The 16,834-nt window shown below is 46.6% G+C and overlaps 1 protein-coding gene across 2 annotated transcripts in view; it reads left to right on the forward strand.

Moving 5' to 3' along the window:
- LOC138293239 (bromodomain testis-specific protein-like) overlaps positions 1–16,834 on the forward strand; it is a 1,110,548-nt gene that overhangs the window by 973,819 nt on the left and 119,895 nt on the right. For both annotated transcript variants that reach the window (XM_069232347.1, XM_069232348.1), the window contains exons 10-12: positions 7,329–7,621; positions 8,294–8,407; positions 8,477–8,614. In XM_069232347.1, the coding sequence (XP_069088448.1) occupies positions 7,329–7,621; positions 8,294–8,407; positions 8,477–8,614 (545 nt within the window). The remainder of the gene's footprint in view (positions 1–7,328; positions 7,622–8,293; positions 8,408–8,476; positions 8,615–16,834) is intronic.

The following is a 16,834-nucleotide window of genomic DNA, read 5'->3' on the forward strand; positions in this document are numbered from 1 at the left end:
AGCACATTTGCAGGCACAGTTAGTAGTCTCATGGCACGGCCTATGAGGATTTCTTGGGGGGCATTCATGTTTTCCTGACTGGAGTACTGTGCAACTCATCAAAACAAGAGGGAATGCATCAGGCCATTTCAATGAGGTGGTAGCACAAACTATTACCAGTCGGGACTTTCAGAGGTCTATTAACTTGCTCCACCTACCTAGATGCTTCCGGCCTGTAACTGCAATGGAGCCTCTGCTCAACTTGTAATGCCACACATCCTTAGTTTCAGTATTAAAGTGGGTCCCTAGGTCTGACTCTAGAGAAGTAGGGAATTCAAACCTGGGTATTGATTCCCTAAGCAACAGCTTTGCTACTGTTAGGCTGTCATTTCTCTTGGTTGGGTAAGGCTCAACCCAATGAGAGAACGCATACAGTAACCAAGACGTATCTCAGTTCATTACACACGGGTAGCTCAATAAAAGCAAGCTGCATCCTGTTTAAAGGCCCTCCTTATCTTCTCATGTGACTCGATGTAACTGCTGTACATTTGCCTACATTCATCTGCTGACATGTGACACACCTGCGACAAAGGGCTTCTGCCACCAATCGGAATCTGGGATTGAACGGTTTGCTTAAACATCCATACCATAGCATCACAACTAACAAGAGCTGGACCATGGTAATGCCTAGCCATAGGCAGCAACAAACTGTTAGGCATCACAACCTTCCATCATTTGAAACCCAAACCTCATCTTCATCTCTTTAGACACAACCTGCTGTAACTCAACTCTGCTGTTCTTCCTGGCACTTCTTCCTGGCATCTCTTAACCTATCTATCAGTAGCAGTTAACAGAAGATTGTGACATTTCTTATGTGCCTCATTGGTGTACTCACCATTAAAGGCAGTACAATTTAATGCACAATGTCTAGCCACCTCATCGGCATAACTATTGCAGAGAGTTACATAATCAGTGGCTTTGCGGTGTGCAGAACACTTCACAACCACAATTACGACAGATAACTGTAATGCATTCAATTCAATATTTATTTACGTTTTGGATCCCTACCGAGGTGCACAAAAGAGATACAAATAAAACACACCTGAAAATCTAAACAGTAATGAAATTCCATAAAATGTGGAAAAATACTTGTCACAAATGTGCAAATTGCGGGCTACAATAGACTGTTATAAAATGCATAAAACTGAATATTTGAAAGACACATCAGACTAGACTGAACATAACACAAAAATAGAAAATACAGTAATCAAATAAAAGCGCAGAATAGTAGAAAAGTGCATAACAGGCAAAGTTGAGACCGCTCATAGGCAAAAGGACTGATACAATTTCAGCAAACAAGGGTTTCAGTTATCTGCCGTTAAATTGAAAAGGCATTGCCACAGATCTGGAAAAGATTTTAAAACACATTCAGAAGACATTTTAATTTTTTTTCCGCACAAGCCATTTCAGAGGGAGGGGCAAACCATCAATGTGTCGCATCAACAGCTGAGGTTACATTATATTTCAGGAAAATTGGTCTCAAATAGCTATGATGTGCAAAATACAAATTCGGGCATTTTTACTATGGGATTGGCAAATCTTGCAATACTTCTTTTTTTTTAGAATTCCTTTCCAAGATCCTGTAATATCATGCAGTGGTAGTAGATTTAACTTTAGTAATGAGATAACTCTATGTACCCCATGGGGGAGGTTGCTTATAGATACTGCTACCTATTATTGTTTCATTTCTTACAGACTGACTACAAAGTAAGATGTCCCTACTCTTACTCACTGTGGACAATAACTTTTGTATCCAGTTTTTTAACCTAGATTTTTGGAGAGGGAGATCCTCAGCCTAATGAATGCTAAACATTTCCTTGGTTTTCATGTAGATGGAATAAAACACACTTTTCCCTCTCATAAGTTGAAAGGTTTCAGACTTCAACACAGTGCAAATAGAGCCCATTTGACCACTCCCCCACCTCAAGGCCGCTGCCAACATGAGAACAAAAGTGGAGGGTAACCCAAATTCCAGCCAAAGAACGGAGGGAGGAGCCATGAAATTCAGATTGCAAATTAGATGGTAAATGCACCTCTCTGTCTTCTTGAAGAAGGCCCAACACCCAACATTCATCGCTTCGCCCATTTAACTCAAAGTGAGTGTAATTTTCACCTCTACACTGATAGAACATGGGAAAAATTCCTCTGTCCTCAACATTTGTACAATCTTTGTATGGCTCAGGCCCGAGCCAAAGCTTTACTGCTACAATGATTTATATGATCAGCACTAGAAGAGTTACTGAAAAGATCCTTCTTAGATAGGGAGAGAACTGCATTAGTTCCATTATAGAATTTCCTAGAGTTCAGCTAAACGTTTTCTTTGATCTCACCACCCTGTTCTAAAGATAATAACTTTGCTCTTGGCAATACTTATCTTTAAGAAGTGCTCCTTAGCATATTTTTCTAAAACACTGAGCCATCTTTAAAGACCTATTGTCGTTAAATCCAACAGGATTGCATCATCCGCCTAAAGAAGACAACCAACACACATTTGTCCAAGGGGGCCGCAAACATGCAATTTCCAAATTCTGGCCTAGAAGCTTAATACTAACGTGAGACTAAAAGGTGCACCCATTAGCTATATTATATTCACCAGTGACTTGTGCTAAGTTCCAGTCCTCAAGGACAATAAAATGTAAATCGACTAGCGCAGTAAGAGTACCATGGTCACTCAAATCAGTCTGCAAAAATCTGCAGCTGAGTACAGGCATTGAAAATGTGATAAGATACCACCATATAATCAATTAAGGACTGTCCTTGAGAACAATAAAACGTATAAGAGGCTGGAGAATCCTCAGGACATCTGTCATTCGAAAATACAAATCCTTTAGATCTCATACTTTCAAAAAAATAAAAAAAAATACCCTACTATCCACCCTGATTTTTTTCTGGCAAAATCACATCTAGAATACGCAGGCCTCATCCATTGCTGAATTGCTAGAAATCATACAGCAGAGTTGGACACCTTAGCATTAGAGTCCACCAACAAAATTTCATCTGGGGACAGTTCCCCATAATGCTAATATTATGCACAAAGGAGAGCATAGAGTTGACTGGAGAATATTTCACCTTAGCAGGTAAAGCTTTCCCTGATCACTGATCCATTTGTTCTTTCTGATATATTTTAATGAATACACATTATCCGCCTTGGATTTTACTCTTGTTTTTCTGTTCACTATTTTTGGAGGAGACCCCCCCACTCTCCAGGGCTTGCCCACCAGCTTACCAATTTCTCTCAACACCCAAAAGCCCCCTCCCCCTCTAACCCCCCCACTTTGCATATTAGCCCAACTCGTGGTAGTATGATGTAACCCCAGAAGGATAGAGGACCACACATCCAACACATGGTCAGAGTAAGAAACCGATCTTTCCAGCAAGGATAAAATAGGCAACAGTACTATACAGTACAGATGCAGAACGTAATTTCAGATGAGACCTTCCCATCGCCCTCCCCATCCCTGTTAAGCTTCTGTGCAGCTTCTTGAGAGCCTTTAAACACAATAGAATCACATTTTAATGCATTGATAGAGTTCACAACATTCATTGAATGTGAAAAGTTCAGCAAAACCGAAGAATGCCCTATAGAGGGAGTGCTACAGTTTAATGCTGGCAGGGCAGGGCGGCTCGGGAAACAATGCAAAGCCTGACCCAACTTGTCCTGCCCCCCTCCCCAAAGCAGCAAACAATGTCAAGCATACTTCTGTCTGCTGATTCTTATCAATTATAATGCCAGCATCAGCCAAGGTATAGCCTTGAGACATGAGAGGGTCCTCAGCAAGAGCTTCAGTAGAGTTCCCCCAGCCAGGCGATTTTTAGAAAACAAGATGAGAGTCTTGAGCATGCAGACAGTCCGGGGGATCACCCTGAGTCCCTCTTAAGTCATGCTCCAGAGTTTTAGGAGAGCCATTTTCAGGTATGAGCTCAGGGCAACTGTTTGGTAGGAGAATGGGCAATCCGGCCTGCAGCCCCACAAAGTCCGACTCTTGGTCGTCGCCAGAGCTTGGTGCCAATAAAACGGCTCCCCCATGAGCTGTTCTAGAGAGAACCACACAGTGGGTCAGATTTGGATATTGCTGGAAGAATTAGAAAAGCTTGAACTCCCTCACTCTGTGCCGGGTAAGGTGAGAGATTCCCAAATAGGACTAACAACTTGACAGCCTCTTTGCTTCTTGTTAATAAAACGCTAGTGATGGAAGGATAAGACTTCAGATAAGATTAATGGGAGTTCCTATGACAAGTAGATTTTTTTTAATCTCAATAGATTAACAGATGAATTGGAGTCACCAATCAGACACCCAGATCGAAGTTTCCTCAGTGTCATTTTTAGCTCCTCCTTCAACAGCTTCAACTCTTATCTCATGTGTTTCCTTTGACAACTTCCATCACAAACACTTTTAAGGAGCAAGGTCATTAATTCCCATGGTGCCATACCTGGGAGGAGGGAGTGTATGCAAGGCCCAGATACTGGTATGAGCAAGGGGTGCTGAGCGGTGGGACCCACCTGGCCTGCAAGCCGCACCCAGACCTAACCAGTACGCTTATGTGGGCATGGGGCTCAACCTCAATTCATCAGTATCTGATCCACTGCTCCCTAATTGCTCTTACTCTGGACCAACTTCAGACACTCCTTACTCTTCCTTTTACCTCCTTATACTTCCTCACCGCTCCAACTACAACGGCAATACTGCCTTACAAGGGTTAGGCTAAACCAAGAGATATTCTTGGTGTTATGTTGCCATCAAGGTCCTCATGGAGTCCTCATAGAGTCCTCATATTCTTCTTAATGCACTTACTGCACTTGTTAATGCACTGCGGTTTATTATATAATGAGTAAGGGCCAGTGAGGACCTATGAAAGGGGAGGTGGTAAATAAGAATCTGTAAGCCCTTACACTGCGTGTCCGTTATACTGGAATCTGTGCCCATGTGCCAGTGTAAAACAGTGTAAGTTGAAGCCATGGCTTAAATGCCGCTAAAGGCTGCCGAAGCAGACTCCTGAACGCCTACTTTGTCAAGGCCAAAAGAATGGATGACCAGACAAATTTCCTGACGAAAACCAGATCCCTGTCTGGAGACTGCCCACAAGGTGCACCCAAGCCACCAGCTGACGAGCCTTGACAGATCTCAGCCAGCCCTCTCCGCAGTGGTGCACTGCCTGCAGCGAGCCTGCAGTAACCAGCTCCCTCAGCTACTCGCTGCACTCCTTCAACCCCCTCCACAATGTGAGAGTACACTTGGTGTGGTTGGGAGAGCACAGTTCAGTGCAGTGCCGGCTGCCGAAGGAGGAGGAAGAAGGTAGCAAGGATTTCACGCTTGTCGCTGCACGTGCATCCAGGCTGCTTCTGCAGGCTCGCTGGGCCCACCACGGGGACCTCCATTTGTGCAGGACCTGCTAACAACCCCAGCATTGTGCTGCAATGCGTGATGTGCTGTGTTCAGCGGTCTCGGCAGTCGGCAGCCTTTTTCTTTGCCTCTCTGGCTCTACTCCTCTCGGCTCTGTGAGCTCGCTGCTCGCTCACTCTAGTGACATCACAAAAAAACTGTACACTCCAGTACAAGTAGTAATGCATTCAACAAATTATACACTTTTTGTCCATTGCGTATTGGGGAACTAGAAGAGTTTAAAATCCTCTCTGGGACAATAACTGTCCAAAATCTAGAACAATACAAAGCCTTATTGACAGGGTTGTGTGAAGCCCCTAGCAGTACCTGAACTACTGATGTATCTCCTTGAAGTACCCTAACACCGCTCCTCAGGTCTAGTCTCAAGTTGCTTCGAATGAGACATTACACTACAAACATACCTGCTTCTAGTTCAGCATGTCCGGCATGGGGGTGTACGAGAGGCCTTTTGTGTGCAAGATTTCTATGTTGTTGAAACAATCAAAAGAGTTCTGAAATTGACCCTTGAGTTATTTAAAATTTTGTAAGATAGTGGTAAGCCATCAGTGATATGTCCGCGTGATTGTTTGTACACAAGGAAGAAGCAGTGATTTCTGCTTTGACAGTGAATTCTGAGAACTGTGTAGGATGTTTGAGTCATTACTAACTATGATTACTCAACAGAATAGTGTTCAACTGAGGAGTACATTCAGAACTATGAACATTGCGTTCATCGTTGTATAATTTAATAAGATGTAAAACTTCAAGATCTTATTTGTGAGAAATACCAAAGTGCCATGGACGTTACACAACCTAAAGAGTATTACCAGCTTTTCCCATACTCAAATCTTACTGAAACGTATCTTCTAGTAGCTCGGCCCCACGCCTTCCTCCATGGATGTCAATTCAGCGAAATGCCTGGGGCAGAGGAGGTGACACCACATGCCCTTTGACCTCCACTTTCTCTCTCTCTCACACACACACACACATTATGAATATGCACAAATGCATACTTACATACACTCTCTCTCTCATATAAACTCACTTTCACCCACAGGCAAGCACACAACGTACATTTAAAAGCATTTTTACTTACCTGGGCTGTCATGGCAGGACATATTCCAGCTAATTGTACTCAATTTTTGTTACACTAATAGTGAAAATGTTATTATTCACTATTCGTGTAATAAAATGACAAAACACAGCGGAGGTCCAACTAGCGTCCATAAAGACGAGCTGCCACTGTGCTTATGACACTTAATTTGCCATCTTTAAAGTCAGGGGCTGCAGAGGTAAATCCAGCGGTGGCAAAGGGCAAGCCAGTGGTCGCATCTGCGACCCCGAAGTGACGTCCATGCCTGCTCCCCTTTCAGGTATTCTCCTCAGGTAAGGCTATTCGAAGGTCCCATTTTGAGACATGGTGGTGGTCTTGTTCTGATCTAACTCAACCTGGTTTTTAATGATAACATGATAAAGGGAACAGATTATAAAGCCCTGGGTGTGCTCTTGAATTCCTATTAGGACCTGTAAACCTCTGATGAATTAACTGCAAGGTCGCACATAAAACATTGCGAATTGCAAACAATGCTAATTGCTTATCTGTTGATAAAGTATTATTGCAAACAGCTTGTAATAAACCTAAGAAGTACATTCAGCTGTCTTTTTACCTGCTTTCATATTACTTGTAGGAATTTCAAAATGAAATATGTTTTCTAGACCAATCTGTTTGGGGATCCGGATTTGCATGCAAGTAACCTGGCCACTAAAGTTGCTTCATGACTTTTTCCCTGATAAGAGTTTAGCCTTTTGTCTGGCAGTTTCTTACTTTGTTGCACGTGCCCTGTAATACCGAGAAATTATCAATGGTAAAGAGTACATAAATGTATTTGTTTTGTTTCTTTATAACAGCGAGTCAAAGAAAAATACCCCAGTCGATTCTGTTGCATGTGACGTAGATAAAGAGGATAATGCCAAACCTATGAATTATGATGAGAAGAGGCAGCTAAGTTTGGATATCAATAAACTACCTGGCGACAAACTTGGTCGACTTGTGCATATAATACAGTCAAGAGAACCATCACTCAAAGACTCGGATCCCAATGAGCTAGAAATAGACTTTGAAACCTTAAAAGCATCAACTCTACGGGAACTAGAGAGATATGTTATGATCTGTTTAAGAAAAAGACCAAGAAAACCCAGTGGTGAGTGCCGCGTTGTCATATTTATTTTTCCTGCGAGGCGGGATAAAGAAGAACGGGTTAGATTATTACTCTAATGCTATTAACATTATGGGGGTCATTACGATCTCGGCTGTAAAACCCACCGAGATCGGCGCTGATGGTCAACAGAAGACCGCCGGCGGGCAGAAACAGTGTTTCCAACAGCCAGCCCAGCTGGATTCAGGGCCTGAACATTGATGCCAGCTCCAAATTGAGCCGACGGCAATGTAGCAGTGCTGCGGGTGCAGCAGCACCCGTCGCGCATTTCACTGCACGTAAATCGGGCAGTGAAATGCACAACGGGGCTGTGCATGGGAGCCCCTGCACTGCCCATGCTAAGTGCATGGGCAGTGCAGGGGCCCCGAGTCACTCATTCCTCCAGCCTTTCCCTGGTGGTTGCAGCGCTGCCCAGTCGGATCAGAAACGCCGCTGCTGCCTGGTGGCGGAAGCCTGGCTGTGGCAGCATTTTTAAACGTGGCTCTTCAGCCAAGTTCATTATATGGCGGTCTGGACCGCCATGCCGTTGGGGGCAATTTCCGCCACTCCCGGCATGGTGGTCCAGACTGCCATGTACGTAATGAGGGCCTATGTGTCTAATCATTTGTTTCAGTTGAATTATTACTGTACTCTTGGGTGTTGTATTTTATCCCGCAGCTGAGAAATTACCAAAGTCCAAGGAAGAAGTTCAATTGCAGAAAAATAAATTGCTTGAAAAACAACGGAGTGATGTTGGAAATTCTGCATCAATTACAAAGGATAAGGTCAAAAGTAAGTTAATATATGCAATATATGTCGGTGTTTTTATTAAGATTTTTAAATAATTTATTTGTTTTCCAGCTGAAATCCATGCTGCACCCACTGCATTTAGAGGCTCAAGGAGACTTAGTGAAAGCAGCAGTAGTGACAGTTCTTCGAGCTCTTCTAACAGTGCCGGCACTAGCAGTGGTTCAGGATCCGACAGTGACTTTGAAGCAGGTTAGAAATTCAACACCCTTTGATTTTGTTCATGCAAGCTGGTGTTTTGTAATGATTGATTATTTGCGTGGCTCTTGATGCTCAGCGACATTGTTTGCCAATTTAAGTAAATGCCAACAAACTGCTAAAGGGCCAATTAAAAGCTTACTGTGACCATTGGGTTCTCTTTACAGTAAGATTGATGCTGCAGCCCCAAAAATTCTACTGAGCGATACCCTTTTAAACAGTTGTACTTTTATGTTTTATTTTGCATGGTAAAGAAATTTACCTTGGATTTCAGTTGCAAATCGTCATTAGCAATGCCAGCAGAGCTGGTATCGTGGCTTATTACTAACAAACTGTAATACAACAAAAGAAAATGGTTAAGGCTCATTCAGTTTATTTCGATATTAGCATGCAGGTGTTTTTATTCTTTATGGTAGCTTTAAAAGCCTTATTTCTGGCTTGTCGGCAGTACTGTATGTTTCAGGGGGACTCAGGGATTTTTAGCAGGAGAAGCAATACCCAAGGAAAGCTTGTCTATAATTATCAGAGATACTCCTTCATCCGGAGAGTTCATGGCCTGCTTGAGTAGGAATTGTATAGTTGTCTTGTACAAAATTGTGTGTACTACTTTACACATGACAAGGGACCACAGTTCTTTGGTGCAACTCTTGAAATGGTCAGTCTGGGTCTCTGCAGTCCTGCTTGTAGGATCCCCGTCATCCAAAGATGTCTGTTAAGCAAGAGACAATAGAAACCTAATACCTGTGAACTCAATTTTCTTTTCAGATGGGGGCATGACCTGCATGACAAGATGACGGCTTAATCCTGTATGCTCTGTGTCACCTGCCCATAGGGTGACCACCCGTCCGTAAATTTCACGGACTGTCCGTAATTTCGCCCTGCTGTCAGTTGTCCGTGATGAAAGCTTTAACAGACGGCATTTGTCCGTAATTTTAGCTTTCACCTAAAGGGCAACGGAGGGAGGGCGAAATTACGGGCAGAGGAGTTTCCCCAGCTGGGCTGGAAGGCAGGGGGTCTCCTGTGCTCTGAGGGAGGGAGGGGCAGACAGATAAGAATAGGCCTTCTTGCCAGGGGGTCTCCTTCCCTAAACACATGCAAATGTGGGCAACTGGTAAATCTGCAAATACAAAGGGGCTTGAAAACCTGCATTGACTTTACTAAAAGGAGTCACTTGAAGTTTTCTGGTGGCAAAGATATTTTTTTCAGAGAGGTATTGTAATGGTGTTCCAAGGTGAGCTGTGGAGTGTGTGGTTTTAATGGAGTGTTATAATTTTTTTTATCACTAGGTATAAACTGTATATTATTCAAATCTGTATTTGAGAAGCACTTTTTATTTATTTAACCGAAATGTATTTCCGCATTTTGTAGCAGCTTTTATTATGATGTAATTGTATTTTTCACAGTTCTTTCAGGTACCACGGTACCTCATAGTACTAACAAACATTGGCAAAGCCAATAGGTCTCATCTACGAAAGAGTTAATGGCTTTGCTAATGTGTTTTAGCCATTAGCCATGTTATACACCAGAGTAGCTGCTGTTCAGCATGGCTTAAAGCTAGTGGCATAGTGGTGTGAAGTGGAGTAGACTAGCATAGGAGCAGTGGCGTAGAGCCCAGTGGTGCAAAGTACAGTGCAGTGGGGTACAGTGCAGTTGTTTAGAGTGCATTATTGTAGAGTGCAGTGGTTTAGAGTGCAGTGGCAATGGACAGAGTAGAGTGGCATAGAGTGCAGTGGAGTAGAGTGGCATACAACAGAGTAGCAGAGAGAGCAGTAGTGTAGAGTGGTGCAGTGGCATAGATTGCAGAGTAGACTCACATTGCAGGGAGTGCAGTGGTGTAGTGTAGAGTGGTGCAGAGTAGGGCAAAGTGCTGTAGAGTGGAGTGATGCAGAGTAGAATGTCATAGAGTGCAGTGGCATAGAATGCAGTAGTACATAGTACATTGGTGTATAGTATGGTGGTGGAGAGTGCAACACTGCAGAGTAGAGTGTCAGTGCAGTGATGTAGAGTGGAGTAGAGTGGCACAGAGCAGTGGCGTAGAGTACAGTGCTACAGAGTAGAGGGCAGTGGCGTACAGTGCAGTTGTTTAGAGTGCATTGGCGCAGAGTGCAGTGGCATAGAGTGGCATGGGGTAGAGTTACATAGAGTGCAGTGGAGTAGAGTGGCATACAATAGAGTAGCAGAGAGCACAGTAATGCAGAGTGGTGTCAGAGTGCAGAGTAGACTCATGTGGCATAGAGTGTAGTGGTGTAGAGTGGTGCAGAGTAGAGTGGTGTAGAGTATAGTGCCTAGAGTGCAGTGGCATAGAGTAGAGTGGTGTAGAGTGCAGAGTTGCAGAGTAGAGTGTCAGTGCAGTGGTGTAGAGTGGTACAGAGAACAGTGGCATAGAGTACAGTGGTGCAGAGTAAAGGGCAGTGGAGTGCAGTAGCATAGAGTGGCATTGGGCAGAGTAGAGTGGCATACAATGCAGTGGAATAGAGTATATTGGTGCAAAATGCAGTAGTACAGGGCAGAGTGGTGTAGAGTATAGTGGCGACCAGAGCAGTGTTGCAGAGAGTCAGCTTGCAGTGGTGTAGAGTGCATTGAACTAGAGTGCAGTGGTCAGAGTGGTATAGAGTACAGGGGCGTAGAATAGATTGTTTCAGAGTAGAGTGCAGTTGCATAGAGTGGAGAGGTGCAGGGTAGAGTGCAGTGGCACAGAGTGCAGTGGCATAAAGTAGATTATTTCACAGTAGAGTGAGGTGGCTTAGAGTGGAGTCGTGCAGGTTAGAGTGGAGTTGCATAAAGTGGCATAGAGTGTGATGGCATAGAGTAAAGTAGTGTAGAGTGCCGTGGCATAGAGTGCAGAGGTGCAGAGTAGATTAGAATGATGTACAGTGTATTGATGTAGAGTGCAGGGGCATAGAGTTGAGTGTTACAGAGTAAAGTGTATTAGCTTAGAGTGCAGTGGCGTACAGTGCAGCGTTGCAGAGTGGCAGAGAGTGGAGTTGTGCGGATTCTATTGGTGTTTTCTGATGGATACAACTACCTGTGGATTCCTCACCTAATGAATACTCCCATGGCGCCAGCATTCAACGGAAATCTTCTTCCTAGTCTCTGCACGTCGACGAGGACGTCACTCTAGCCCACGCGACGCCGTCTGACGTCATACAGACAATAAGAGGTCCTCGACGACGTGCCGACGTCAGTTTCCTTTTTTCCGTGCATTCGAAACGGTTATCTTCGAGGGAGCTACTGTTACTTTAGTGGTTACAGTGTGTTTTCTGCTGCGTAGTTCTTCTCTGCGGTAACAATGTCTCAGAGAAAGTCGGGTTTCAAGCCCTGTCGAGAGTGTGGGGGCAAGATGTCCGTTACAGATCCTCACTCCGACTGTCTCTGGTGCTTGAGCTCCGATCACGACGTTGTGACTTGCGATTCATGTCAGCACATGAATCCGAAGGCCCTCAAGGAACGAGAGGCTAAATTATTCCTGGCGAAGTCGAAGAGAAAGGAAAAACATCACAAGAAGTCTTCCTCGCCAAGGTCTCATCGGCGTCATCGAGACTCCCGGCGCCGTAGAGATTCACGGCGTCATTCAAGCAAGGAGACTCGTTCGAGGTCGCCTTCGGCTCGACGTCGGAGGACTTGGGAGGTCAGTCCCACGGTCACGCCGCATCCATCGACGCCGTTACCCTCTCCGGCGTCACCGACTTCGCCTGGACAAGCGTCTGTGGTTGAGGTGATGCAGCCTCTTGTGATGTCTCCGGCGTCGCGGACGTCGAGGCCGGCGTCGGGGTCGCCTTCGATCCAGGCACCCCAGTATCCGGCTTTTCCAGCCCCTGGAGCCGATAGTACCGCATTTCTGAATGCGATGTATACCATCTTTCAGCAGATGGCTCCAGGAGGTGCTCCGGCTGGTCCTTCGGGGCCTTTGGCCTTTTCATTGGGTGATCCTGCGCCTCTTCGGCCGGCACCCTTTATGCCCTTTCTCCCTTTTGGGAATGTGGGCTCGGCGCCGGTGTCGGCGCCGGTGGCTTCAGAGGGATTGGCTCCGGATGTTTCCATCCGGTCGACGTCGGGATTTCGTCCTGTGACTCCGGTGGGTCCATCGGCTCCAAGATCCCTTTGTCCTGTTCCTTCATCGGCGCCGAAGCTGTCTGTGGCGCCGGATGTGGCGTCGGATGCTTCTGGAGATCGGCGCCGATCGACTTCGGCAGAGGCCATGTCGACTCCGCGCATTGAGCAGAGACTACATTCAAGGAGGCGTGCTCTCCGTCTGTTGGAAGAGCAGGAGTACCAGCGAGTCCTGGAGGAAGGAGAGGTTGAGGACTCGGGTGATGGACTGCATGGTCTGGATACGGCCAGTGGGCTGGATACTTCCCCTGAGTGGAACCTTTCATCTCCAGGGGAGTATACGGAGGAGGCTGCTTCCTTTCACGCGGTGGTGAGGAAGGCGGCTAATTTTCTGGGCCTGCCTTTGCCGGTGGCAGAGGCGAAGCAGAATTTATTAACGGAGGTGCTGCATCCGGCCTCTGCTGCAGCGGAGCCTCTCTTGCCGTTTAATGAGGCTTTGCTTGATCCGGTGTTGGAGGTGTGGAAGAATGTATCTTCCTCGGCAGTTCATAGGGCTGTGGCCAGGAGATATCGGACTGCACCATCTGATCCTGGCTTTCTTTCAAGACACCCTACGCCGGAGAGCTTGGTGGTACAAGCCTCCTGTTCTTCAAAATCAGCGCCTGGATCCTTCCCGACGGTGCCAGGAGACAGGGACTCCAAAAAACTGGATGCGCAATCCAAGAAAATATTTTCTTCTTGCAGTTTGGCGTTGAAGGCCACCAACGCAACTTGCATTCTGGGGAGATATGTCCATGCTCTTATGGATGATATTTCATCTTCTTTTACGGAGCTTCCCCAGGGACTCTTGGATTTTGTCTCAGACGCCCAGGCAGCCGCAACCCAGATTATCCAGTCTGGACTGGACACGACCGACTCGGTGGCTAGGGCGATGGGCACGGCTGTGGTGGCAAGGAGACAGGCCTGGCTCCGTAATTCAGGGTTTTCTGCGGATGTACAGTCGACCCAATTAGACCTCCCGTTTGATGGGGACAAACTGTTTGGAGCAAAGGCAGATTCGGCCTTGGAGCGATTTAAAGAGAGCAGGGCCACAGCCAAATCGTTAGGGCTGCAAGCTCCTTCTTCCTCTGCCTCTTCCAGATGTTTCAGGAGGTTTCGTGGATTTGGGCGTGGCTCTTCCTCCTCTTCCTTTCGGGGGAGGTTCCAGCAAGCCGCCTCCTCTCACCCCTATAGATCATTTAGAGGGAGAGGTAGGGCCCGCACCAGAGGAGCCTCTCAACAGCACTCTGCCTCTTCCTCGTCCTCTGGAGGGGTGCAGCAGGGAAAGCAGCCTTAGGCTTTCACCATTTCCCACTCACTCCTCTCCTGTAGGGGGAAGATTACGGTATTTTCTCCACAAGTGGGAGACTATTACAACGGACACTTGGGTTATCAGTATTGTGGAGAAAGGCTACACCCTTCCCTTTCGGGAGTTTCCGCCCCCTCTCCCGCCCCGCCCATCTTATTGTTCAGAAGAACATCTCCTGTTGCTAGAACAGGAGGTTCAAGTCCTCCTTTCAAAGGGCGCAGTGGAGTTGGTTCCAGAGCAGGGAAGGGGTCAAGGTTGTTACTCAAGGTATTTCCTGATTCCCAAGAAAGATGGTCGGTTGAGACCGATCCTGGATCTGAGGATCTTGAATTGGCTCCTCAATCAGGAAAAGTTCAAGATGCTGACCCTAGCACAGGTGCTTTTGGCGTTGAACAAAGAAGATTGGATGGTGTCTGTCGACTTACAGGATGCTTATTTTCATATCCCGATACTCAAGTCGCACAGGAAGTATCTCCGGTTTGTGGTAGGGTCGCAGCACTATCAGTTTGCGGTCCTCCCGTTTGGTCTTACTTCAGCACCTCGAGTCTTCACGAAGGTGATGTCAGTGGTTGCGGGAGAGCTCAGAAGGAAGGGGATAGCAGTATTCCCTTACTTGGACGACTGGTTGATCAAAGCCAAGTCCCCGGAGCTTGTGTCGTATCATCTGCAGTCAACAACCCAGTTGTTGTTCGACCTGGGCTTTTCGGTGAACGTGCCCAAATCTCACCTGGAGCCCTCTCGGCGCCTCCTGTTCATAGGGGCAGTACTGGATACAACATTGAATCGAGCCTTTCCTCCGCCTCAGCGGGTTCAAGATATACAGGAATTGGTTCCAATGTTTCGAAATGGAGCGGTAGTTCCAGTCCTCAAGGTCCTTCGTCTGCTCGGTCTGTTTGCCTCCTGCATACTGTTGGTCACGCATGCTCGCTGGCACATGAGGGCTCTTCAGTGGTGCTTCCGAAGGCAGTGGTCTCAACACAAGGGAGATCTAGAAGGTGCGGTCAAGATCTCCAGAGATGCTGCTGTGGACTTGAAGTGGTGGATTGCGAGCAACAATCTTTCACAAGGAAAGCCGTTCTCGCACTCGCCACCAGTGGCCACGGTCATAACGGATGCTTCCACTCTAGGGTGGGGAGCTCATCTGGGGGATCTGGAGATCAAAGGACTTTGGTCTCCAGAGGAACAGATGTTTCATATCAATCTGTTAGAGTTGCGGGCTGTACGTCTGGCTCTCAAGGCCTTCCTCCCTTCCCTTCGTGGTCAGTCGGTACAGGTCCTGACGGACAATACTACCACGATGTGGTACATAAACAAACAGGGAGGAGTAGGGTCGTACCTTCTCTGCAGAGAAGCTCTTCGACTATGGTCCTGGGCAAAGGACCATCAGATTTGCTTGGTAGCAAATCATCTGGCCGGGGTCTTGAATGTACGTGCGGACAGTCTCAGTCACCAATTCTCGGCCGACCACGAGTGTCGTCTCCATCCAGATCAAGTCCGTTTAATCTTCCAGATGTGGGGGTTTCCTCGGATAGATCTGTTTGCCACTCGGGAGAACGCGCATTGTCCGTTATTCTGCAGCCTCCAGTATCCGGTGCAGGGAGCATTGGGGGACGCGTTTCTGATAACCTGGTGCGACCAGTTGCTTTACACGTTTCCCCCCATACCCTTGATTCCTCGAGTGTTGAGGAAGATTCGCCAAGACCGGGCTCAAGTCATCTTAATAGCTCCGGATTGGCCAAGGAGGGTGTGGTACTCCGACCTTCTCCAACTCCCGCTGTGCCCTCCGCTCCGTCTCCCTTTCAGGGCAGACCTCCTCTCGCAGTCGCAGGGGCAGGTTTTACACCCCAACCTCCAGAGTCTACACCTACATGCCTGGAGATTGAACGGGGCAACCTGAGTTCCTTCTCTCTCCCGCCTGATGTAGTGGATGTTATATTAGCGGCCAGGCGACACTCCACTAAATCTATCTACGCTAATAGGTGGTCTAAATTTGTTATATGGTGTGGAGAGAGACAGATTGATCCCTTACATGCTCATCTGTTAGATGTTTTGTCTTTTGCTCTGTCTCTAGCGCAGAAAGGTTGTGCAGTGGCTACCATTAAAGGTTATTTGTCTGCCCTGTCAGCCTTCATTTGTCTTCCAGATCAACCATCGTTATTTAAATCCCCTATTGTTCTCAGATTCTTGAAAGGTCTTCTAAATAAATATCCTCCAAAACCATTCGTGATGCCTCAATGGGATTTGTCCTTGGTCCTCACTTTCCTTATGGGGTCCCCTTTTGAGCCTATGCATTCTTGCCCATTAAGGTATTTGGTTATTAAAACAGTCTTCCTGGTGGCTATAACATCTGCAAGGAGAGTGAGTGAGTTGCAGGCCTTATCGGTAAAACCCCCTTATACAACTTTTTATGGGGATAAGGTGGTGTTGAGGACCAAGGTTGCTTTCCTCCCGAAGGTTGTTTCACCCTTCCATTTGGCCCAGACAATTACTTTGTCCACGTTCTATCCTCCGCCTCATCCTTCAAAGGAGGAAGAGAGACTACATCGATTGGACCCAAAGAGGGCGTTGAGCTTCTTCATTGATAGAACGAGGGATTTCAGGCTGGAGGATCAGCTGTTCATCGGATACGTGGGCAAGAGGAGAGGAAAGGCAGTCCACAAGAGAACACTCTCCAGGTGGGTTGTTCTTTGCATTAAAATCTGTTACTCTTTGGCAAAGAAGGATCCTCCTGATGGCATTAGAGCTCATTCCACCAGAGCTAAGTCGGCCACTACGGCCTTGGCCAGAGGTGTTCCTGTGGTCGACATCTGCAAGGC

The sequence above is a fragment of the Pleurodeles waltl genome, chromosome 4_2 (assembly GCF_031143425.1).
Source record: "Pleurodeles waltl isolate 20211129_DDA chromosome 4_2, aPleWal1.hap1.20221129, whole genome shotgun sequence".
Classification (NCBI taxonomy): domain Eukaryota; kingdom Metazoa; phylum Chordata; class Amphibia; order Caudata; family Salamandridae; genus Pleurodeles; species Pleurodeles waltl.